This window comes from Amphiura filiformis, chromosome 5 (genome assembly GCF_039555335.1).
Source record: "Amphiura filiformis chromosome 5, Afil_fr2py, whole genome shotgun sequence".
Taxonomy (NCBI): Eukaryota; Metazoa; Echinodermata; class Ophiuroidea; order Amphilepidida; family Amphiuridae; genus Amphiura; species Amphiura filiformis.
In genome coordinates this window covers 12262124-12289696 of record NC_092632.1, presented here as the reverse complement: position 1 = coordinate 12289696, position 27573 = coordinate 12262124, and the positions used below count along the sequence as shown (strand labels likewise).

Below are 27573 nucleotides of genomic sequence, written 5' to 3'. Positions count from 1 at the left end.
CTGCACCTTATACTATGTGTAAAAGTAAGCATATTAATATAATAAAATAATTAATGCCGACTCCCGTCAAAACGGGTTGATAATTGGTTGTGAGAACTAAATACTAAATAAAGAAAATCAATAGATAATTAATAATTAAGTCACCTCGTCCTATTTTTAAAATCATGAACAGTAAACTCAGAATCAATTGTGAAGGGCCTAATGCCAAAAATTACTTAAGTTTGATGATCATTTTGGATTTATGCAAATTAGGCGCTGTTCCAATTTTGGAGACTTGATGATTATTTTCTTTAATTGGGCCTATACTTTCCGAAATGAATGGTGATTTTCGTTTATATACTATTCTTAAATGAATGGTGATTAAATGGTTTGTTGCAATTAGTGGTGGGTTAAGCCCTGATTTTCCCTGCCTACACATATCAGAACCCGGGGTCAGCTTCAGAAGCATTTATTGCGCTACAAGAGCGCAGCGCATACGATTTTAAAATGACACCAGAAAATGGCAAATGATAAAACCAGAAAATTTAAATAAAAAGAACTTAATTATGTGCAAACATTTTGCTCCTTATGGGAGGGGGTCAAAAAGTTTTCAACTGATTATGACTAGAAATAGTACAAAATAGATTTTATTTTATCGATGCTACTAACATAGTCTAATAAATAACCATCTAGGATGCAACTTGTCTCACCACCTTCACTAATTAAAATCAATGATATTTGTTAAGTCAGAATGGGAATCGCAAAATGATTTTATAAATATAAACAGTAGTCAGGGGGCCAGAGTGCCTGACAAAAAATAAAAGAGAACTAATGAAAGACAAATCGAGAAGGCAAAGGAAAGGGGGTCGAGGTTAGGAGGCCTTCCACCAAAATTCGGTCATGGGCCAAAATAACATACACAATTTTTGCGAGCGCACATCAGCATTTTCGGAAGCTCAAAGGGTATAGTATATCTATGTCAAAATAAAATGATGTAACCGGCAATTTTACAAGAAAGTCCCTGATAAACAAGTCTTTAGCATTCAAAATCTTGAGTATGTGCCCTGAGACTTGCTCTCAAAAATTGTGTATTTCTAAAGGGGGGTCAAATAAGTTTCAGGTTCTCTGGAGGGGGTTAAAAAAAACTCCAAAAATTTCCAAGTGCCCAGCCCCCCCAACAAAGTATTTCTGAACGCTCCCTAATAAACAAACAAAAACATTTCATTAACCTGATGTTTACTTGTCGCTTCATCGCTTGCACGGGTTCGTTTCGTCTGGATTATTTGTTTGATAGAGGTCACATGTTTCTGTGACTGAAGTGTATGACGAGACTTTCTGAAAGGATCATTCAAACAAGAATTTGTCTTTAAAAAGACTAAGTTCACGGATCAGATGTATAGTACTTTGAGCTACTTCGGTCCAGGCTTCGGTCTAACTTTCAATATTCTATTTTATTAACCTAATCTGCACTGATTTGACAATAAATAAGTAATTTGAGGTATAAATGATACTTGCATCTTGACTATGGAAAATAATTTTCAAAAAACCATATTTGCATTTCACGGGTTTTTAAGCCACGTACAGGAAACAAATTTGGCTATTACTACAAAGAAAATGACATCAATATGTCCATTGTATCAGCCCATTAGATGCTATTTCCCGCTTTTAAAAGAAGTTTTATTTGGAAGCAAATAGCCTTACGTATTTCAGGAACACTGCATGTTGGCAGTATCTCAAATTATTTTGTTGAATAGTTACAATACAGATGCTAGAACACAAATATGCAATTTTCATCAATTTAGGGTAAGTTGCTATGGTGGACCGAAAAAAATTGGCATGGAAAATCAAATTTGACGCTTTTCTCAAAAACCTGCTCATTTTTGCAGGAATCCACCATGCTAGTTGGATTCCTTGCATCATTTCCTTTCTGCAAATGTATACTTTTATATACTTATCATCATTACTTTTAAAGATGATACAATACAAAACAATGTCTAAAATTTCCCACTTTGAGTGATCCTGCGTGCCGGTGGTACTACACCCACTTGATAAATTTAGACTATTTTGCATTTTTCTCAAAATAATAACACACTGGTAAGAAAAGTTATGTATATTATAGGGGCAAGGAATCCAGTTACTACACTGGAATTTCAGTGACTCAAGACAAGCGGTACGTTATTTATGATAAGAAAAGAGGTACTGCTAGAAAGTACCTCATTTCTTAACATATATAATGAACCACTTGTCTTGAATCACTGAAATTTCAGTGAAATAATTGGATTCCTTGCTCCTATAATATACATATAACTTTTATTACCAGTGTGTAGTTATTTTTTGACAAAAATGCAAAATTAGTCACAGAATTGATCAGGGGTGTAGTACCAAATTAAGGCTAATCCGTAACTATGTCCCTATTTTAAGCAATGGATGCATCTTGACATGGAAATAAGGTGAACAATTTGTTAAAAACCTTGTATATACTTACAAAATACAAAAACTGTACATACGACTTATTTGATTTTAATTTATGAACCGATTAATACAACTTGAACCAACAAGTGCTCATCAGATCGATGTCAACAACCTATGGAAAAGGGTCAAATATGAAGGATATTATGAACATGTATCGGTTTTGTTGGGCAAAATTATACATGACACCCAGTAAAACTGTACTATCTGCAAGCATTAGATATTGATTAAATTATTTGAACAGAAATAAAGCAATCTAATCATTTTCAGAAAAAATCTTAATGATTTCCACAGGCCTAATGTTTGCAATCTTTTTATCAAAATTTTAATTAAATAATTTTCATTTTGTAGCATAAATTTAAGAGTAATTAAATCATGGGTAATTTCAATTTCCTGGCACATAAGATAACAGAGGTGTGACTTTGGTGTGTATTTTACCATGAATCCCCGAATATTTTTTCAACAATACCCACCCGACTTGTGACTTGACACACTCTGTCTCTATCTGACCCAATCGACCCTCCCTGACACTTCTTGACCAAACCTGACACACTATAACCCACCATGACACCCAACATCCCAGCAAACACAAAAATGTTTTTAAAACGTCACAAACGCATTATGGTTTTGGTCAAAACGTTTTAAACATCATAACCTTTAAATGTCGGGTTATATAAAGGCCAGGAAAACATTTCAAAAAACGTTTTTATAGGAAACAACCCAACAAAATTTTACAAATGTTGTCAACATGTTACCACAAGATATTCTTGGCAAACATTTGTGCAAACTATTTTGTCAATGCTTAATAACAATATGTTAGAATGTTTTGCAGCAAGTTCTCAAAAAATGTTTTCTCAATAAAACATTTTATACCCTTCATAAACGAACATTTTTAAAATTTTCTGTTAAACGTTGTCAGTGTTTCTGAAGTTAACACCACTTGACCCATCCCGATGCCACTTGACCTACCCTGACACCACTTGACCCATCCTAATATCCCTGACCCACCCTTGACCCATTCTGACACCACTTGACCCACCTGACACCCTGATTTCATATCATTACATATTTACTATGCCTGTTCTGCTCTGATGAAGGCCTATGTTTGTAACATCTACCCAGCAAACACAAAACTTTGGTCTCACCCATCCTCCACCCCTGGATATCTGTGGTTAAATACTACTATAATGGTTTGTGGGTTGCGACAAATAAGTCGGGACAAAAAAATTGGGTCGCTTATAAAAAAAGTTTGGGAAACACTGCCTTATAATATTTGTTACCAGCCTTGTATTGAGTACAAGGTTCTTTCAAAGGTTTGTTGAATCGCTACAGATTGCTACTGATAATACACCGTTACACATGTCAATACACTTTTAATTGATATAACTATTTTCAATGCTTAAACCTAAGCAACACTTGTACAATTGGAATTTTTGCACTAAATTTATTTGCAGCTACTGCAAAACAACAACAAAAAGAAGAAAAACAACAAAACATGCAAATATATTTAAGTTTTTAATTTATGATTTGTTCATATTATGTATAGGCCTATAGACCTTTTCCCCTTCATGCACTATTCCAGGGGGGTATGAGTGTCGCAAAACACATCTGTTCCCCGGGGAGTACAGAGTTATGATCATTACATTCGGGAATAGACATTTCGACTGGTGCCGTCATCACAAAAAAGTAATAGTGGATAATGGCACACGATCTGGCACAGTGATATACAGCCGGTGTCTGTTTCACTTTGTTTCAGAGATGAAAATAAAACGTAAACAATAATCTCGTACACAGATGTTCTGCATCATTCCGTAACTGCATCACTCGTGTATTCAATAATTACATAATTAGTAACATCGACAGCCTTTACGATAATCCGCATATATGGAATCAGTATGCCCATATTAAGACAAAATAATTGCAAAAGACCATCGGATGCACACGATCTATGAGGTTAATTGACTACGTCATACCCCCTGGAATAGTGCATTGTGGGATAGAGGGGGAAAAGGTCAATAAAGTAGTTCAAACTCAGCAAAGTGCTAACACTTTTACAGTACATAGTCGCTTCGCCAAAACGGTTGCCGAAAACAGCTGTGTACTGTGTATATGAAAAAGGCTCACATATATTTTCAATATCGATGAACATTAAAAAGTAGAAATGAGACACGATCTGGTGCATGGGGGCCAAAGGAGGCATTTTTGAAAATAGAGTTACTGTAATTAGTACATTATACATACAATAGGCTATCATTTACTGAAAACACCGAAGGTCTAGCATACTTGGTCCTAAAGTTATGAAGTTTTTTGATGTCTGTTTTCTTATGTATTTTATTGTTTTTATTTTTACCTTTATCTCACTTTCAAATTTGCCGCCTTAGGCCCCCATGGACCAGATCATGTCACAAATGATCTCATTATGAGTCTTACATTTTAATGTTTAATATTAATAGCAACTATAAATTGTTATACTATTCAGTAAATTTTTTCAGCGGTGGCCTGTGCTATTCTGATTATAGTGTAAAAAGAAGAGCTCACGCAATGTTACACAGCTTGACCAGCTTAATGAGGTGCCGATGTGATGATGATGTGATTCAATTAGCCAATCAGAACCCCACTTCGGGTATACGCCTATAAACTGTGCCAAATTGGCAGACCACTGAAGATTGAAGAGCCGTGCTGACTATTATACCACATCACCAGTGAGGCACAAGAAGTTTTCCAAAATGAGTGCAATATGTATTTAAGGTTCACAATTGACTGACAGGCATGACCTAGCAAGCATCATTCCATACGTCCGGAACATAATGGGACTAGTAATAGTACACTTCATAAACCACTTCACTATGCACACTCCTGAGATTAATGCATATATCGTTAGACCTACTATAGGTCCCCTTTACCATGGAAATAGTAGATATACTATGGCCTCAGAAAACCAATAACATCTGAGAACTGTGCTGTGCGTTTCCTGGGTAGGTTGGCTTTCGATGATATTGGTTTTTCAGGGGCCACGGTAAAAGAGACCTATCTAGTACATGTCTAATGAATTGCAAGGTGATGTTTACTAGGGTTACAAGACAAAGTTAACTAGAGCCGTACTCGCAATATATTAGCAGTAGTTGCAACTATGACCTTCTGGTATTCAATTATCTACATTGTGTCCTCAAAGAGATTGCATGTGGTAAATATTTACATAAATGTGTCGAAATTTACCCTGCCAGTCTTTTTCATACCTTTGTGTTTATTCATGCATTCTCACCACATTTTACCTTGGCTTTCATTCAGACAGTTGTCATAGTCATGACTAGTCAACTACTAAGACAAGCTGAAGTTGTGCAACCATAATATTTACCAGACATGTGAATTTCACTGAGGTGTACGTATACTATAGGCCCTAATTGATAGATATTGATCGATATATCATAATCTGTTCGCAAAATGCGGAATTTAGAACCATTGGAAGCCATTATTTCGAGGGAAATTCCAGGTTGCCGATTTTTTTTCTGAATAAGCAAGCAGCTTATTTAAGATAAAATACTGAAGGGCAATTAAAAGTTGGGGTAAAAACACTCATTATGCAAACCTTTACTGGGTGAGGTGTGCATAAATACCATGTGGGATGACCTATCCATAATTTGGATGGGACACAGGTGACAGGTTCATTTCAGTCTTTTGAGGCTACTTGGCTCAAATCTCCTAAAAATGATAATGTTACCAAATTACTTAGTCTTAAAAGTACTTCCCACAGTCCACTGTAAAACTGCCATCAACAGAGTTTAAACTGCCACTGAAGCTTGCATACATCAAGGGTGTGAGTGATGCAGATAAAAAGTCTGAAAACAAGTATGAAAATTCTGAAATTTGTTAAGCTCCTATACTTTTGTACAGAGCAAGTGCAGAAAGAGCTGAAAATCAAAATAAAAAGTCTTAATTCAGATTTAAATTTAGACTCTCACACCCGTTACATAGAGAAACTGCAGCTCAAAATTTGACCAGACAAACCAATATAATGCTCAAGTGGCCTTGGCCTGTTTGCACACAACATTGGGCTGACTACATTGTTTATGAGGTGGGTGTGGTTTATGAGGTGGGTGTTAGGAAGTGCTTTTAATCATCCTATGCAATGTCACTATGAAATAAAGCCTCCGCTTAACCTTCACTAGGAAAGATTACATTTTATGTGTATCTCTCTCACTTTTGATCCTTTTTCCCCTTCTAAACATTTCCACATCATTTATAATGATGTGTTATAGCTAGAAATTGAGAGTTATCCATGATTTGAATAAAATTGTCCATCCAAATTAGCCATCAGCAGCCTACTATTATAGTTCCATGAATTAATTACATGATACTATAAATTTAATCATATGACCATTAGGCTCCCACAATATCATCTAACTTATCAAAGCATTCTAGAACTGACTGTCCCAACAATCCAAACAAACTTTTCAGTTTTTGTGTAAACCTTATTCTGTCAAAAAAAATAATTGTCTGACACAAACAAGCAATAATAGTAAATATGTATCAGAGCAGTTGTAAAATTGCAGTGCCTGAGAAATATGCACTGGCTGGACTACAGCAGTGCAGAAGCGAAGCTTGGGCCTAAGCATTTAAAGCTTCAACATATCACATTCTTTTCATGTTTATTTATTTGCAAAGTAGGATATTGTTGACAAGTATTAAAAAAAAAAAAAGCGCAGTGATTTATAGTGCGCTACGCACAGGCACAACGCCTAGACGTTGATCCACAAGCCTCAGCACACTTTACAGCACCATGTTGTGCCGCCCAGTCCAATTAGTGAACTGTAGCAACTTGAATGAGAATTTATGAATGTTGGCATGCTGGCCACTTTTAAGAAATGGAAAAAAAAAACACCAAAAAATCAAGCAATCTTTTTTTTTTTGGCCTTAGTTAGCAATCTGTTCTACCCTTTATTTGAATAAAATTGTTACAACCACTACAAATATAATTATCCTCTGTCAAAGGTCTTAATGTCCCCTCTCCAAAATGATGGTTGGGCAGTTGACTAGCTAGCACACCTGTGTACCTGTCCACATTTGGCTAACTGGATCACAAAAACTTGTATCAAAAATAAATATTTGTCAAAGTTCAGCTTCTGTTCTCTGCTGAGTAGCACCTGTTCATTGTTTATATTCCATAAAATCAAGGAGTCGTCTCTTGTATTCTGGTGCTGCAGATACATTCCTGAAAACAAGACAAAGTATACTAATATTAGTAAAGCAGACAATATTAAATTTGATGGAGTCCAACAGTAAATTAACAAAGTTTGCACTTGCTCTGGTCTTCTACTTACCTTATGGCCAAAAAAATAGTTTCCCCCTTCCCCCCCGACTCAAACTAAAATAAGTTTGAGATGCTCATAACTTTCAAATCATACATTCTTATAAACACAATGAAATCTTTTCACTAATTTCAAGTGTTATTGTCACTAATTCTTCTAAGTATTTTTGTAAAAAAAAGGGGGGGGGGGGGGGAAATTGGACAATTTATCCACGACAAATGCGCACAACAAAACGAATACACACGGCAGCTTTGAGACATACAATTTTTGTTTTCTTTGGCCTAAACAGTTTCAAAATTGATATTTCACCAATTTCTTACAGGTCCACAAAGGATTTAATTTTTGGCACAAATTGTTTTGTGAATTTCTCAAATAATGTGTCATTTTTCTCAAATGTCCAAATTGTAATGTTATGCATTGTCTTCTTTCCAATTATTTATATTTTTATACAGTCAACTTTAAAAAGATGAAAATTACCCAAATAGTCTGAATTTGGAGATTTCTCTACTGAATCACTTCATGCATGTTATAAAACAGTATAGATGTGTGAAGACACTGCAAGATGTCAACAATTTTGGAAAAAAAATCATATTTCTGTAATTTTTCACATTAGGTTCGGTCAGATGAGTACAAGCAAAATATTTTTTTGGTCATAGTTAAAATGGTTGCAACTACAACTAGAACTTACCTTAAGTTTGGTCCAAAAGTAGCAACCACTCGGTGGAGAGATGTCTTAACGGTTGATTTAAGGTCTAGTCTTAACCCATCATCTGGGTGTACTGGTGCAGCTTTAAGTGGACGGAAATCACTCAGGTTCTTTTTGCTCACTGACGTAGGCAGCTTGAAATGTTTATCCACCGCCTTGATGATGGAAATGATACAAAAAAGAAATCATTGTAAGAGTTCACTGATGGTTACAGATGAAATGATTGACATCCTTCTAATATGTGTATTTAATACATAGCAACTTTGAAAAAGGTATATTTGCTTTAAATATATTTGCATAAGACAGGGGTGCAAATCATTTTCTCTTTAAAGCCACTTTCAGCTTTACATACCAATTTATTGGATAAAAGAATAAGATTGGAAGAACAAGGTAATACTATTATTGGTGGCATAGTCAGGTTTTGAGAATTGGGGTGGGGGAGTGCACTCAAACTTGTTCTTGTCAAAGCATGTCACGCCACTGACCCCTACCCCACACTTCAAAATGTGCACAAAGTGGGTTAAAATTAGGTCAATTTTTGACCGAAACAGGCTAAAAGGAAGAAGCACATCGTAGATTTTAGCCAATTTTGGTAATATGGATTGACCCGGTCCGGGACCATCATGTCAGGGCTACAACTTTCACAGAACTCCTCCACTGTAAATACAATAGCCTTACTTTAACATAACATTGTTGAAGTACTTTAACAGCAAAACGTGTACTTCCCTATTCTTTATTGATTTCCGTACGGAATACAGTAAATACGGTACTAGCTACAATTGGACCTGAATTTTTCTAATTTAGTATTTAGCCACCACTTAAGAACTATGTGATCCACTACTGCAAAGAACTTTGATCCCACGGAGTGAGAGAGCATCCAAATGCTACAGGAAATGCAATGGAGTAGAATACTTCTGATCAAGCCATCAGCATGGAGGGCAAAACTCAACTTGCAAGTAAAATTTCTGAATTTGTCAAATACAAATATGCAATATTGTGCGTGCCAAAATCTTCATTTTGAATAAACTTACAATTTGTAGAGCTAGCATTGTTGTCATAATATCGGATAGTGATCCCTGTACAACACCGTATGTATCCTCATGGTAAGAAGCGGCTACAAATGATGAGAGCGCTGGAACATACAAAACGATGATATCATGAAATGGTAAACTTGGTTGATTAGAGTAGACTATGCCACAGTTGATTTTTGAGAAATAAAAAATAGGTTATTTATCCTGATGAACATTTTAATCTTTACATGATAAAAGATGTAACAAATAGTCACTACAAATCTAGGCATAAAAGTACTTTGTTCCATGCCCTGCCATACTTGCAGATCCGATGTGGAAAATCTATTACTTTGGCAAGTGGACTATTATAATAGAGAAGTCTATTGGTTGATTGCTTGTACAAACTTTAACCCCCCCCAAAAAAAAAAAGTTTGTGAGGCATGTGAAGGTACAGGAAGCCATATTGGTTCTGCTATATAATGACAATGAGGACTGGACTCATTTCTGAAAAGGAGTCTGTACAAATTTACAATGTATATTATCAAAATCCAAATAAATACATAGTCCATTTGGCTTCTTCTAGGCAGTGACATCCATACTTTGTCACCATTATTTCTTGCATGTAAAGATGCACACACCAGTTCTTGGGGTCAATGCATGCGATTTAATAATACTGTGCCACTGGAACATGCACTGATGCCTCATGGATGCCAAATTGACTGCAGCAATCTTACCTTCTAGTGCCCAAATATGGAGTTGTGCATCAGTGAAGAGACTTCTGTTGACAGCTTCTGGAAGAGGTTTTAGTAGGTACTCCATAACACGCCATTGTTTGATTCTGTATTCCAGATGCCAATTAGCCCAAAATGGAGCAGGTCTGGATGGATAGCGTGATTGGTAAGGAGTTTGCTTTTCTAAAATGTAAAAAACACAAGGTGACAAAAGATGTTCTGCAGGCCAGAATGGCCCATATTTTGTGTTCCTGGGATATTTTATTTTGCTGTAAAATTTGTCATATTTGGGCAAATTTTTTAATGGATTTGAACTGAAAAAAAGAGTATAAGTGAATCAAGTGAAAAGTATTTTTTTATAGATTTTGTTGATTGTTTAGGGTTATCAACTTTTTTTAACTTTTCAATTTCAAACTCTAATGGTGACCCGCAGGTCAAATTGCCAGAATTTACATTAAACACACTTGAACAGACACAATGCAATTTTGCAGGCAGCAGCTTAATCAGCGGTTCAGCACCAATATGGCAACATTGAAACAAACAACTATACAAACATCTAAACCCACCCAAGAGTGTACCTATTGAATTTTTGACATATATTTTTGTTGTTGCTTTTTTACCCAACCAAGTTTCATATTCAATATTAACTTGGCATCTTGGCTGCAGAGTGGACTAATAAAACCTTTACCCCGATATGCAAATTAGTTAATTAATAAGCATAAATATGCAAATAATTTGACCCAAAGTTATACAGCACCAGCATTTACCATGCTCTACCAACTTTCAAATTAATTTGTGTTTCTCCTACAATGGACACACAACAACCACCTACATGAAACATACGCCCTATGCATACAAGGTATTGTTGTGACTGGTACCAAAATTACAATTTTTTTTTTTTTGCGGGATACTAAATATTTTTAGAAGAAAACTATTCACCTTTTTCCTCACGTAATCTAGCATGTGATCTGTGATGTACTGATGGGCTAGCTGCCCAAGACAATTCTGCTGGTTGCTGTCCTAAAGTTGAATCTAGGTGGCGCTGTCTTGCGGTAGGCATTTCAAATACAGATGAAGTATAAGGAGAATAGGGAGTACCAACAGGGGCGGGTATGTATGGTTCTGACTTGCCTGCTGCCATGTAGCCTCTTTTTGGATCTGGGATGACAAAAAATAAATCAAACAATTAAGAACTCGCAAAATTATAATTTTTAGTGTGATATTCCAAAACCACAAGGCCTCATCACACTAAATACATTGTAGATGACCACTGTGGTCAAGTGACTTCATTAACGATTAAGTCATATTCATTGATCTACAGCCCATACCCCACTTTAACACTGGAACAAGAGCTAATGGAACTGCTTGACGATGCTGCAATTTATCTTGAATTAACAATTCCTTTTCACATTCAACCTTGTGACCATTTTCTTGTCAGATATAATGTACTTTATGTGTTTATTATTGTGTTAATTTCAGGATAAATCTTGCAAAATTCCATGCATAATTAATATGAATAACTAAACTTGAATGTAGCAATAAGAGAAAAACGGGATCAGTTCATTGGTGTCATCTCACTCTCTCATAGTAACCGAAGAATGTCAGCCTTAAGCTTATATTGTATTCATATATAAAGTCAGGTGACATCCTATTTTAACAACCTAGTCTGTCCCCGGTGTATTTGCCATAAATATCCCTTCTCATACTCACCCAACTGCACATCACTTTTATCACCTTCTGAAGATGCCCGTTTATTTTGAGCCATGCCGTTGGTGACCATTTCTTCATGAGTCATAAGTCTACTTGTTAGACTCTCAATCATAGCAAGGCACTCTGTGCAAATGCGATTCCAATTGTTAGGATGGCCACCTGTGGTAAACATTGTGAAAAATTGACAAAATCACTGAGTATGTGATTGATAACAACATGATACAATACACAGACAAACCTGGACACTAGGTCAAGAGTTAGATTCAGTGGACTGTGGATTCACTTGAAAGATATAACATATTGCATGACAAACATGAACACACAATAGAGGTACTGCTTATGCTGTATTATATTGTAAACATGGCATAATACTGAAATGCTTTCAACATAACTAGATGCATGGTATCAGAAAACAATATTCCCATTCAGTTATTGCCTCTATATTGTACCACTACCTAGAGGATGTTGAATGTTCCACACAACATTGAATAATTGACTTGATCACTGTGGTATAGCACACCTGTTCGAATTCTTTATTACAAGTCAATCGTTAAGTGAAGGAATAACCTCTATAAAAATATGCAAAACCTGTGGTATCAGCATATTTCATGAGGCCATCTTCAAATAATAATATTGTTAATATTATGTTATTGTATTACACACAATAATTTCTGTCAACATCTACTCTCACACCTTTCTGAGTGTAGTGACATTCACATGTTATATGCTGTATGATTTTACTCTAACAAAATGTTTTTACTGCTTATTAAAAGTAACTTCCGAACAGATGAAGAAACCTACCAGGTTGACTGAGAGAGTAGACTTCCTTTCTGCGACCATCTGAATACTCGGCTAAAGCTGCTACATCTTGGAACGCCAGATACTGCACTAGAGGTTGCTGCTTCTCACCCAAGGCTTTATACAGACATGTATCGCTGGCTTCAGTGAATGAGGTCTCAATGGCAAATCTGTACACCTGCAAATAAGATTACAGAGCATGACAATGTGAGATTTTCTGTTCAAAATATTTTGCCTCACTGTAAATAGCAATCACAAGTCAAATTGACCATAATACCTCATGATTATTACATAAATCATTGCAAATAACTATTTTCTTAAGTGTGAATGATCATCCACACTCAGCCGATATTGACTGCAGTGGTTATGTTAACAGTGGTTTCAAATTTGATAGCTCAATTTGTGCAAGAATAAAAGTATTACATACCTTTAACCTACCAATTGCAGAGTTTATGAGCACATGTGGGATTATCCCAAAAATGTAAAAAAAAACGTTTTTGATCAGCAACTTTTGACAGCAAATTTGACAGACTGATTTGTGCAAGAATAAATTATTACATACATTTAACCTTGTATACTTTTAGCCTACCAATTGCAGAGTTTATGAGCACATGTGGGATTGTCCCCAAAATGTCAAAATCTGAATTTTGGCAAGGGTTTGATCAACAAAATGTTGATTGTCCCTTTGACACTGCGAACTGAGGTAATAATTAGTAGATGTTTTAACTTAAAGGAAAAGATTTTGAGTTATAAAAATTTCTAAGAATTTAATCTAACCACCAACATGAAATCTGTGCATGTGCCGATGAGGGTTAACTATTTTGTTTACCTCTGTGTTGAAAATCTTGAAGAGAAACAGAGACAACCCCCACACATGGTATAACAGTGTTCCAGTAAGCCATGTGCTCCAAAACAGATGCAAGTTGAAAAGCCCTCTCAGAGAGTTAACTGCTAATTGTGGCGGGTGTAGATCCAAGTTGTATAGCAGCCAAGTCTTTGGGATGGTACCTGAGGATGAAGATCGGCAATGCTGGTTAATTTAGAATTGGTTTTACTTCCCATTTAAAGGAGTGTTTCGTGATCCTAGCATCCTCTTTTTATGACATTTTTCAGTAAATATCCACGAAAAAAGCCTATTCCCAAAATTTCAGTTGATTCCGATTTTTGCGTTTGCGAGTTATGCATGATTATGTGTATTACACTGCTCCATAGACAATGCGTTGAAGCTGTTGTAATTTCGTTCTGGTGCACCAGAACGAAATTCAAATTTCAGGATATCTTTGCAAAACGAATTAATCTGCAAGAAATATTTTGTACATAAACATTATGTAGCCAGAGGTTTCCAGTGATATAAAAATCTCAACTTTTTTTGAGAAAAGTGGGGTGATGAGGCTGTGGATCACGAAATGCCCCTTTAAGGTTAATCTGAACACTTGCTAATGATAAAAATATCTTGTCATAAAAAAGAAAATACATGCTTGATTGATAAATTTAAAAAGAATACAGATTTATCCAAGAATTCCTGTGCAATAAATAATATCGCAGCTTTTTTTTTAAAAATACACACATACTACACTAGCTTCCAGAGAAGAATGGCACTCTCTTGCTTGTGGTGAGCACACACAGCGTAAACATGGAAGTGGGGTTCTGAATGGCTGGTTTAATAATAACTTAAGGCAGGTAATCTGATTGGCCAATTATGCAACAAGGAAGCATTTGGCACAGAGCAGTGCTCATGAAGGGAACATAAATCCCTGCGTATGTTGGTTTAACAGGAAGCGTTCATCGATCAGAGCAAGAGAGTGCTATGCTTCTCTGGAAGCTAGTGTAGTAACTCAATTTCAAACTTATTAAGCACAGCTTACCAAAAATGAAGTAAATCAGATAGAAGTATGCTGTGGTCTTTAATGTTCCCAGGGCACTGTTGTACAGACTCCATGATAAATAACCTTTGACCTGGAAGAACTTCAACTGCTACAACAGTAGGATTCAAAATAGAATAACAGTGGTGTGTCAAATACATTTCAGATAATTGTCCACAATAATGTCAAGATCTCAGTCACACAGAACAGACATTTAGTCAGCTGCTACATAGTAGAATAACATAAGTTTAAATAGTTCAATACATGCATGATCACGACTGGAAAGGAAACAGTCTTACCTGTATAGCTGGGAATTCAAAGCAATTAGACCCTTGTAAGAAATAATTGACACCATACAGGACACCCTGAGAAGGAAAACAACAACAAAACAAAAATAAAACATGATCTTGGGTTTCTAACATCACTTTTATAAAAAAAAATCTGGACAAAGTGATGATACTTTTATGTCTAGATCTGTAGACTTTAATATAGAGCAACACAACAGTACATATATGTACATTAATGAAAGTGTTAGTAAGCAAAATTTATCTAATACATGCGCTGATGCGCATGTGTGTGATCAAGTGTTCACTTCTAGATAATATTGAAGTGCCATATCAAAACTTCAATATGATTTTCTGACAATAAACAACCAAGCAAGCAACATTGCAAAAAGGAACAAGTATCTTACCATATACATGCCATACAAAACCAAGAACAGGTGCTCTTCAGCAAGGCACTCCTTGAAGCCTTCCTCTTCTTCACAGATGGTAACCAAGGTGCCATATTGGCCCCCGACAAGACCGGTACAACATGATGCAAAGAAACCAGCCAATACAACATGGAACACAATGTAGAGAAAACGACTGGGACAGATCACATTCCAGATGATGGAGAGACGATTCAGGTGGACCACTGGTTTAACTGTAGAGGTAATTATTGATCACATTAATGTGCTCATTTAAAATATTTGGTAATATTACAAATTCATATGGTAATATTACAAATTCATGTGTTAGCATAATAGACCATCTTCAGCAAATTGTTATTGAATATTGTGTATTTAATAACTGCTGCTCAGTAAGAATGTGCACATTGGTGTGACGTAGTAAGCATTAAATCCCTAAGGCTTTTAGGATTTGGGATTTTTTGAAAACACACTTCTGGTTGACAACTGCATTCTGCACATGACATAGATCTACATAGTGAATCCACTGTGCACTGTGACCAAAGGTCATCAATTTGCTTGTGGATGTCTGGTCTTGAAACCCTAGAAATTGGTCTACTTTTGATTTGACACACTTCTAACCTTTGTTTCATTTATTGGTTTAAAACTGGTTGAACTTTATTTGAAGCCTTCTTAGTCTTTTCACATGTTGCTTTTAAGTTGCACTATACTGTGCCCCAAAAGTATCTGAACAAAAGCCATACCTTAAAGACACTAAATCTAAATTGCAAACTGAAGTAGTCTACATACTTTGATACCTTATTCGGCACAATGTGATTTTATTTATTTATTTCCATTAAGGGGGAATAATACCCTGATTTTCATCAGTACCCTCTTCTTTTTTTTCTTGCAAATTTATGAAGTACATAAATATGTTCATCACCTCATGTCCTGAACTTATAAAATATATCTACATACAAAGTGCTTTTAAACCATTTTAGTAAGTCATTTTAGCCCTTGTATCCTAGTAACTCAGATGTGTGTTTCATAACAAACCATAATTTATTCTATTCAACATGTTCAAGTAGAGTACATGAATAGAATACATTAAATCCTTTGTTATAGTATACTCTCTATAGAAAATCTAGTGGTGCATGCAAAATGTAACACTGAATAAATTAAATAAACACTTACACAATGGATGCATAGTCATAATAGTCAATTTAATACTATCATGTGTTGTTAGGAGAAGAAAAGGCTATTAGGTCACCGTATGTCAGGTTATAGGTCAATTGGTTCAGGTCAAATTTAAGCATCAATTTTGAATACAAATGTGAGAGTCTGTGATATCATCATGAGGCATAATTTTGATAGTCTGCCTTTAACTGAATATATATCGAGAAGTGCAAGGTGGATATACTAATATACCTTGGGATGTAAATGGTGAGTACAATTTAGAATGCCTAGTTGAGATGGATTTCACAAATAAATATAAAATATTTACCAAAATCACAAAAGTTAAGCTTACGGAAAACTACTCAATATGGTGGTATAGGTGACAAGAAATACAATTTTTTCAACATTGCTGTAGTATGGTTGTGGTAACCTGTTACCTATGGCTTAATTAAGTTTCAGTGAAATAATGTCGCAAGTTAAAAATACAAAATATAGCTCAACATTGAAAATAGAAGCATTTTAACCAGTTCCTTTTTTGATAGTTGTGGAGCACCAAGTTCATGAAGTCATAAAAGAAATCAGGAACCACTTATTCCCATTTTACATATCAACTTTATTTCCCTAATGTGTTAGCAACACATATCCAAAATTTTAACGAAATCCGTTGATAGTAAGCTTTCCAAAATGAAGTGAATTTAAATCATCAGTGATGTACCACCTTTTGGCTTCTACCTTTAAAAGCATTTAAGCTACATTGATACCGATGCCACCAATTGATCGAGAAGATTTGCCCCTTCATTTTGCATACCATTTTGTCCAATTTTTTTTGTAATTTCTTCACAAAATGCAAAAAATGCCAAAAAAATCAATGGGTGTAGTACCCCCTTAAGCTTTACTCATTGACAAATGGTTGAATTTTCAAAATTTAAGATTTTCCTCCTTCAAGTCGATTTCTGCTACCTTTTGTTACGGGTCCAACAAATTTAAGCCTAACAGATGAACGCTCACTCCGCTGTGATCAATATCTACCTGCTTTGAGGGAAAAATCAATGCAAATTGTTGTCACTTTCGAAAAGTTCTGTTTTATTCAAATTGCTATAAATTCTCTACCAATTTTGAAATTTAGTTTTAAATAGTGACTGTCTGTGGTGTAAGAAATAGCTTTTATTTAAGTGTTCAGATACTTTTTGGGTGCAGTATATAACAGTTACACACTTTTGTACTGGTAATGTCATCAATTGAGGGGCTCACTGATACCACACTATGCTGTAGTTCCATTGTGTAATTAGCAACAGATCAATTTCGGACATTGATCAAGGTCCCATGGCCCATGCTCTCACCAAACCAAACTTACCTTGATAAAACACAGCATTGGAACATGCCTGAATACAGATTACTAATCCCAATAGACATGAGTAGCCAATTCCCTTTAAGGAAAATATCACACCCAACCAGTCTGAAAATAAAAAGGTAAAATATAATTCAAATGTTTGATTAAGAAAACACAGTACTCATGTAAATAAAAGGATTTAAAACCTGTATATTTGAAATCAACATGCAACTATATGACCGCATGATTACAAATAATTCTTGAAGATTGGGATTTAACTTTCAAGTTGAATTGGAAACATTTAGTGTGAATTGTACTGGCAGAGTGAGGTATAAGTAGATTTCCCACTAAAAAAAGAAAAACTAAACCCACTAATCACTCTGAACTAATTATCTCCTGTTGATCCCCTATTTGAAATAGGATATGAATGTGTGTAACAAACTACATAATTTAACATTATTATTATAAATATTATTATTTTTAATTTTTTATAATCATTAATGTGGTTTAGCATTGGGGTGGGGTTATGAAATTTACATTGCTGAGAACTGGCATTTTCGTCCCCTACACCACCACCCATTGACATGAAAGTGACTGCATTAAAAAAATGTATAATCATGTATTCTAAACTTCTGATAGTATACAATGTACAATATACATATTTTAATTGTTTACTTTTTATTTTAAATTCAGTTAGGACAAGGAGTCACAGAGCAGTCTTGTGCTATTTTTGGACCAGTATACTGAAGTGGAACAACAAATGTAATACATACTGCACTGTGCTTGCTTAAATATTTAGGGGTCCTGCGGACTCTTGCATCAGAAAAGTTACGATTCCTTGCTTACTTTTGGGGGTATTTGAAGCGAGGACCCTCCTTATTTCCTTATTAAATCAAAGTATACCCTGAAAATAGAAGAGTTTTTAACAACTATTTCTGAAAATAAATGTAGTACCGGTACTTGTTAACTTTTCAATGCTGTCATGCCTCTTAAGTCTAAAAAGTGTCACACAAAAAATCCATCCGTGGACAAGCATCGCTTTCTGGGAGTATAAAGACTGAAGACTTACCAGTTATCCATTGGTATGGATGCAGTAGGTTGGCAGTAATGAGGAGTAGGTAGAGTGAAACGGCAACAGGCTGTAAGAGAACTGACCAGGCAACACTTGCGCCTGTTCTCCAGCAAAACACCTGTCGTAACAAAGAGAATATGAAAGAGAGCATGACTATGGGTAAAAATGTCTGTCAGTCTGTTTAAAAAAAAAAAAAAATGTGTGTCCAATTGTCAAAAACAATTAAATGAAAGAGTTTAGAAGTAGAACCAAATGCTTATTAAAAGACAATCTACGAGGATCATTTAAAAAGTTCGTCTGGGATATTTAGACATTTGGAGGGAAATTAAGTTAAAGAAGACCTGCTAAACAACTATTTAAAAGGGCATTTCTTGATCCACAGCCTCATCCCCCCACTTTTCTCATAAAAAGTTGAGATTTTTATACCACTGGAAACCTCTGGCTATATAAATGTACCAAAAATTTCTTGCAGATTAATTCGTTTAGTGAAAATATTGTCAAATTTGAATTTTGTTCTGGTGTACCACAATGAACTTACAACAGTGGCCTATGGAGCAGTATAATTTACACATAATCATGATAATCGTGCATAACTGGCAAATAGTTCGCAACGCAAACTTTAAAAACCAGGCAAAACAGACACATCATTTATCGGTATGACATTTTCGTATTGGTGCTGCCCTGTTTAACATGGCTGTGTACTCTAGACATTGTTTCTTTCGCGAAATTGAGCTTTTTTGAAATGTATTTACTTTGTTATGTTTTTTATAAATACATGGAAAGAAAATCCAGATTTGTTAACTCTAAACTGCTCTATTTGATGGATTTTATTTCACTATTTCACTCGTTTCCGCAATTTTAAAGGAAAGAAAATCTTTGTTGTACCATCGGGGTACACGCGCGCAACAACGCATAGCGTTTTGTAGTCACGCAATTTGTTAACGCACAGATACGCTACGCATACCCAACGCTTATCTGCATGCGCGGCGCATCTTATGGAAGCACCACAGAAGCACTGATTTTACAAAAACATAGCGGTCAAATGGCTCCATTTTAGCTGATAAAATGTGAATTTTTTTAAGTTCTTTCCCCGATTTAAACATCAAGATATAAATAGATTTCGCCCAAACTTCTCAAGGGGCTGTAGATTTACCCGATGCAGGCATTGAGTTTTGCAAAGTGACAGGTGTGCTGTAAATCGCACGCCTGGATAACCCGAGGTGTGCTCTTAGGTGTGCTGCAAATCGCACACCTAAATAAATCAAGGTGTGCTTTTTTCAAAACTGGTGTATGACTATGATTTCATTTTCAGTTAAAACTTAGCAATATTGTGACTACATGTACTTTTTTTAATTGGCCACGGTTAAGCTCTGGGGTAATGAACGGTGCATTCTGCAAAGATGTCTTTTAGCTGTAAATTTGCTTTGGTGATAACTTTGCTTGTATCATTCGTGGTTAATTAAAAAAATACAATAACAAGAAAAAATTATTTTACAAGTTGGTATGCACAAAGGGCAAAGTTGTATTGTGTTCATATCACAATCTACCGTAATTTTTTTAATTTTGTTTTTTACATTTTTATATTCCCCTGGATTTAGAATGTCCCTGGACCTTGGACTAATTGCTAGTGTCATTTGTAATTAATTTAATAAAAATACAAAAAATTACAAAAGATTTAAAAAATTATAAATTCTTGTTTAAAATAGGCAAATTGTAACTTATGTTCACATAATAATCTATGAATGATTTTCAAATGCATTTGTTTTGTATGCTTCTTTACATCATAAATAGGTTGCAATGTGAACATCAATTATAAATTTGCCTATTTTGAACATGAATTAATAATTTTTTAAATCTTTTGTAATTTTTTTTTTTATTTCTAAAAATTTTTCAGGGACATTCTTAAGTTCCAGGGACATTCTAAATCCAAAAAGAAAACTTAAAAAAAAAAAAAAAAATTTTTTTTTTTTTTTTTTTTAAGCGTAGGCGCATGAAAATCGCACCCTCGGCGCATTTTCAGGCGTGCGGCGCGTGCGAATCGCACTCGCACGCCTTAAAACTCAATGCCTGCCGATGTTCAGTGAACATTGTTCACGTAATGTAACGTAGAAAAAACGAGAAATGCCGCATTCTCCTGTGAGCTTTGATCAAAGTGCAAAATGTGACCACTTTAAACTAAAACGGCCTTTATTTCAATGTTCATTTTCTCGGTAAAATGACGCTTTAGGTGCACAATAACTCAATAAATACAGCATATATTTAGAATTTTAAAAAGTTCATTTTGATGCCTTATATGGTCAATACCTCAAAAAATAAGGCCAATATCAAAAAACTAAAAAAAAGTTTTTGTAATGGTGCCTCAAGACTAAGAAAAAAACAAAACAAACATTTTTGGAAAGAGTGTTTTTTTGTTGATGTACCTGGTACCGAACAAAAATTGCCAAAAATAAACTTTTTTGTGATTTTCATCATAATTGTTGCTTTTACACCGAATCTGTATTTATATTGAGATTCATTGATGTCTTGCCTTTATAAAAATGTATACTTTTATATATCTTGCATGAATAATTGCAAAGTTATGGCACTTTGAGAGTACACAGCCTCTGTTTGCACTGAAGTGCCATCTCAGTTTGGGTGCGCTGATTTGGATCATGTGCTGATGAATTTTTATGTATACTGGATAAAATGGAGTATTAATTACAATTTCAAGCATAGGAGTTTAGGCAAGAAGTACTAGAAGCTGTGTGATGACAAACATGCAACTATTTAATAGGTATGAAAGGTGAATTCAAATTTGCCATCAAACAGCATCATTTTATCAAATTAAAGCCCTTGAGTAAAGAAAGCCAAAACTGAAAACCGTTTTGTCATTATAGCACTTTCCGAAGCAACGTTACATCTTGTCAAAGATTGACAAACAAAACAGCAGAGTCTCATGATAGTGCAGCTTTTCTATGTGGAACTGCTATCACAATCCCTCTAAAATTCCATGTGCAATTGTCTCATCACAAAAATAAATCATATATTTCGGTCAAGTGAAGTATAGACAACATATTCATGTAGGTTTCCTTAACAAATATTTTCTTTTAAATTTCTATGTACATGTATATGTATTGTGTTTGAGCCCCGATTTCAGTGGTTTAGGCCAATTTGGTTGCGAATTTCTGACCCTGCAATGATTTTAAGGGGGTACTACATCCATGTGGTAAATTTGTGATTATTTTTTGCATTTTTCTCAAAAAATAATTACACACTGGTAACAAAAGTTATGTATATTATTGGGGCAAGGAATCCAATTACTACACTGAAATTTCAGTGAAGCAAGACAAGCAGTTCAGTATATATATGATAGGAAACGAGGTACATCCTAGCGGTACCTTATTTCTGATCATAAATAACAAACCGCTTGTCTTGGGTCACTGAAATTCCAGTGTAGTAATTGGATTCCTTGCCCCTATATAAATAGACATAACTTTTGTTACCACTGTGTTATTAGTTTTTGAGAAAAATGCAAAAATAGACACAAATTTATCGTGGGGTGTAGTACCCCCTTAATACAATAATTTAGTCAAAACCTGTCAAAGACCAAGAATGGCTTCAACAGTCTGTGGGCCGTTTTTTTCGCAAATTTTAAGCTTTTTCAACTAAAATTTTACACAATAATAGTGATCAATAAAATGGTCCACCAAATGGCCAAGTTCAATTGGGTCTTCATTTTCCAAAAGTTCAAGAAATTTTGGGAATTATTATTATAATTATAACTAGCTTTTTCGTGGATATCATATCAGCCTCATATCTACTGAAAAATGTCATAAAAAGAGCATGCTAGGATCAGGAAATCCTCCTTTCACTTTTATTTTCTCTTATTTGTGTTTCGTCACATGACTATTTCATGATTTTATCATGTTTATCACATGCAGATCATGGTAATCCATGTATTCCAGCCGTTCAAGGTACCTATGAATAATTAAGCAGATGACGTATTTACCAACTCTGAGGACTTAGTGTTTCGTCTGTTTTGACGAATACAACTATGTTTGAATGTCAATCCAAAGATAATATTCAATTTATTATTTACTTATTATTATTATTATTATTATTATTATTATTATTATTATTATTATTATTATTGTTGTTGTTGTTTTAAATAAATATCTTCTATCAGGGCAGCCAGCATCCCACATGGGGGGGGGGGGGTATAGTTAAAAGGAGCAGGGGTTTTGTCACTGAACTCAACTCAATCAGTTAATTAACCTAATCAGTTTATTAATCTAATCAAGTAATCAATCAATATCTATGATATCCATGAATGCTGACGATGCTTATGCTTATGATGCTCAGTGCTGATGATGATGCTGTTGATGCTGCTGCTGATGACGCTACTGATGATGATGCTGATGATGCTAATGCTGATGATGCTGCTGATGATGCAGATGTTGATGCTGCTGCTGATAATGATGTTGATGCTGCTGATGATGCTGCTGCTGACGATGCAGATGCTGATGATGATGCTGATGATGATGATGTTGATGATGCGACTGATGATGATGCTGATGATGATGCTGATGATGATGATGCTGCTGATGATGCTGCTACTGATGATGCTGCTACTGATGATGCTGATACTGATGCTGCTGCTGACGATGCTGCTGCTGACGATGCTGCTGCTGATGATGCTGCTGCTGATGATGATGTTGCTGCTGATAATGATGTTGATACTGGTGATGCTGCTGCTGCTGACAATGCAGGTGCTGATGGTGCTGCTGATGATGATGCTGATGATGTTGATGATGATGATGTTGATGATGCGACTGATGATGATGCTGCTGCAGATGATGCTGCTGCTGATGATGCTGATACTGCTCATAATGCTGCTGCTGACGATGATGATGTTGATGCTGCTGCTGCTGATGATGATGCTGATACTGCTGCTGATGCTGCTGCTGACGATGCAGATGCCGATGATGCTGATGATGTTAATGATGATGTTGATGATGATGATGCTGCTGATGATGCTATTGGCGATGCTGATGCTGCTGCTGCTGCTGATGTTGATAATGTTGCTGCTGCTGCTGCTGATGATGATGATGATGCTGATGATGCTGCTGAAGATGATGCTGATAATGATGCTGCTGATGATGATGCAGATGTTGATGATGCTGATGATGATGTTGATGATGATGATGCTGCTGATGATGACTGATGATGTTGCTGATACTGATGATGCTGCTGCTGATGTTGATGCTGCTGCTGATGATGATGCTGATACTGATGACGCTGATGATGCTGCTGCTGCTGACGATGTAGATGCTGATGCTGATGATGATGATGATGCTGATGATGCTGCTGCTGATGATGATACTGATGATGTTGATGATGATGATGTTGATGATGCTGCTGATGATGACTGATGATGACAATGATGCCTCGGATGATGACTTGCATGATGATGATGCATGATGACCGTAGCATGATGATGACATGTATGATCAGTAGTTGTATCATCACCATCATCAGCAGCAGCAGGATCATCATCAGCAGCATCATCAGCATCAGTAGGCCTATCAACAGTAGCAGTATCAGCATCATCAACAGCATCATCATCAGCATCATAATCAGCATCATCATCAGCAGCAGCATCACCATCATCTGCATCATCAGCATCATAATCAGCATCATAATCAGCATCATCATCAGCAGCAGCATCACCATCATCTGCATCAGAATCATCATCATCAGCAGCAGCATCATCATCAGCATCATCATCATCAGCATCATCATCATTAGCATCATCAGCATCATTATCATATATGGCATCATCAGCATTATCATCATCAACAGCAGCATCATCAGCAGCATTATCAGCATTATTATCGGCATCAGAATCATCATCATCATCATTAGCATAATCAGCATCAGCACCATCATCAACAGCATCATCATCAGCAGCATCGTCATCATCAGCATCATCATCAGCATCTACATCGTCAGCAGCAGCATCATCGTCAGCGTCATCAGTATCAGCATCATCATCAGCAGCATCATCAACATCAGCAGCAGCATCAGTATCAGCATCATCAGCAACAGCATCATCATCAGCAGCAGCAGCATCAGCATCGTCAGCAGCATCATCATCAGCATTATCAGTATCAGAATCATTATCAGCAGCAGCATCAACATCATCAGCAGCAGCATCATCAGCATTAGTATTGTCAGCAGCATCATCGGCATCAGCAGCATCATCATCAGCAGCAGCATCCTCAGTAGCATCATCAACAGTATCATCATCGTCAACAGCATCATCAGCAGCATCATCAACAGCAGCATCATCAGCAGCATCATCAGCATTATTATCGGCATCAGAATCATCATCATCATCATTAGCATAATCAGCATCAGCACCATCAACATCATCATCACCAGCATCAGCAGCATCGTCATCATCAGCATCATCATCAGCATCTACATCGTCAGCAGCAGCATCATCGTCAGCGTCATCAGTATCAGCATCATCATCAGCAGCATCATCAACATCAGCAGCAGCATCGTCAGCAGCAGCATCAGTATCAGCATCATCAGCAACAGCATCATCATCAGCAGCAGCATCAGTATCGTCAGCAGCATCATCATCATCAGCATTATCAGTATCAGAATCATTATCAGCAGCAGCATCAACATCAGCAGCAGCATCATCATCAGCATTAGTATTGTCAGCAGCATCATCGGCATCAGCAGCATCATCATCAGCAGCAGCATCCTCAGTAGCATCATCAACAGTATCATCATATCGTCAACAGCATCATCAGCAGCATCATTATCAGCAGCATCATAAGCATCAGCATCGTCAGCAGCATCATCAACAGCATCACCATCAGCATCAACATCAGCAGCATCATCATCAGCAGCAGCATCAGCATCATCAGTCATCATCAGCAGCATCAACATCATCAACATCATCATTAGCATCATCAACATCTGCATCATCATCATCAGCAGCAGCAGCAGCAGCATCATCAGTATCAGCAGCATCATCAGCATCATCATCAGCAGCATCATCAGCAGCAGCAACATTATCATCAGCAGCATCAGCATTGCCAATAGCATCTGCAGCAGCATCATCATCATCTACATCATCATCAACATCATCAGCAGCATCTGCATCGTCAGCAACATCATCAGCAGCAGCATCATCAGCAGCAGCAGTATGAGCATCATCATCATCAGCAGCATCAACATCATCAGCAGCATCATCAGCAGCATCATCTGCAGCAGCATCATCATCAGTCGCATCATCATCAGCATCAGCAGCATCATCAGCAGCATCTGCATCGTCAGCAGCAGCATCATCAGCAGCAGCATCATCATTATCAACATCATTATCAGCAGCAGCATCAACATCATCAGCAACAGCAGCATCAGCATCATCATCATCATCAGCATCATCATCAGTCTCATCATCATCAGCAGCAGCATCATCAGGATCTGCATCGTCAGCAGCAGCATCATCAGCAGCATCATTAGTATCAACATCATTATCAGCAGCAGCATCAACATCATCATCAGCATCATCATCAGCATCATCATCAGCAGCATCATCATCAGCAGCATCATCATCAGCAGCATCATCATCAGCAGCATCATCATCAGCAGCATCATAAGCATCAGCATCGTCAGCAGCATGATCATCATCAGCAACGTCAGCATTCATGGATATCGTAGATATTGATTACTTGATAATGATGTAAATAATATTTATGATAATAGTAATAATAATAGGCCTAATAATAATAATACCGGTAATAATAATAATAGGCCTACAATAATAATAATAATAATAATAATAATAATAATAATAATAATAATAATAATAATAATAATAATAATAATAAATGATAAGAGCAGTAGTAATAATAATGATAAGAGCAGTAGTAATAATAAACAATAAATTGAATAATTATTATATTTGGATTGACATTCAAACTTAGTGTATTCGTCGAAACAGACGAAACACTACGTCCTCAGAGTTGGTAAATACGTCATCTGCTTAATTATTCATAGGTACCTTGAACGGCTGGAATACATGGATTACCACGTCATTGCACGCAATTCGCCTGCATGGCTTCCGAATTTGGAAGACAATCAATGTGCAACTTGCTACTTTTCACATGCGAGTTTACTTACATCTCTCATGTACCAATGGTTAATTTGTCTCATCTCGAGTAATAAGCTAGTCTTTATCTACATAGATCTTCAACACCTTCGACAAAATGCCACTGTTTAATGGACAATGAAGGGTTTTCTTTCACAACTTTTCTCTCCGTGAAAAATGAAATCCCCGCTTCAGATTTGGTTGGGCGGTATTCACTACTTGGCAATTGTGATTTAGTGATGAGCAATCAGGTATAAACTTATAAACAATCAGGTGAAATCAGGGCATGGCATCCTAGTATTACGTAACAAACCGGAAGATGTAGTTTAAGTCTAGACAATAGGCGGATTAGCGGCCATTTTGTCTTCTACATGATTTTATTCACGTGTCCTTATACTTTAGTACACAAGTATATAGTTAACAGGTTTACAATTTTAAAATTAGGCCTAGGCCTATATTTTGTGTATACAATATATTCTGTAGTGAATCGATCAAATGACGGTGATTGTTCAGGTAGGCCTATTATATGCTTGATAGAATTAAATTGTCTGACCAGCTAGTATTCTCCTCCGCTGTCATTGTGATTCCAGTCACTCCACGTACCGTGT

The 27573-nt window shown here is 36.1% G+C and overlaps 1 protein-coding gene across 2 annotated transcripts; it reads right to left on the bottom strand.

Moving 5' to 3' along the window:
* Positions 1 to 6652: 6652 nt before the first annotated feature.
* On the bottom strand, positions 6653 to 27186 carry LOC140152632 (nucleoporin NDC1-like). Of its 2 annotated transcripts, none has more exons than XM_072175055.1 (14): positions 26998 to 27186; positions 18814 to 18934; positions 17769 to 17870; positions 15263 to 15495; positions 14871 to 14936; positions 14575 to 14683; positions 13539 to 13717; positions 12713 to 12887; positions 11912 to 12070; positions 11141 to 11359; positions 10205 to 10384; positions 9492 to 9592; positions 8443 to 8615; positions 6653 to 7657 (listed from the first exon to the last, which is right to left on the bottom strand). In XM_072175055.1, the coding sequence occupies exons 1-14, from the start codon at positions 27028 to 27030 to the stop codon at positions 7594 to 7596; spliced, it is 1914 nt and encodes a 637-aa protein (XP_072031156.1). In that variant the 5' UTR covers positions 27031 to 27186; the 3' UTR covers positions 6653 to 7593. The 2 variants fall into 2 exon arrangements, with proteins under 2 accessions (XP_072031156.1, XP_072031157.1); XM_072175056.1 differs by having other exon boundaries at positions 14575 to 14680.
* Between the last annotated feature and the right edge of the window lie 387 nt (positions 27187 to 27573).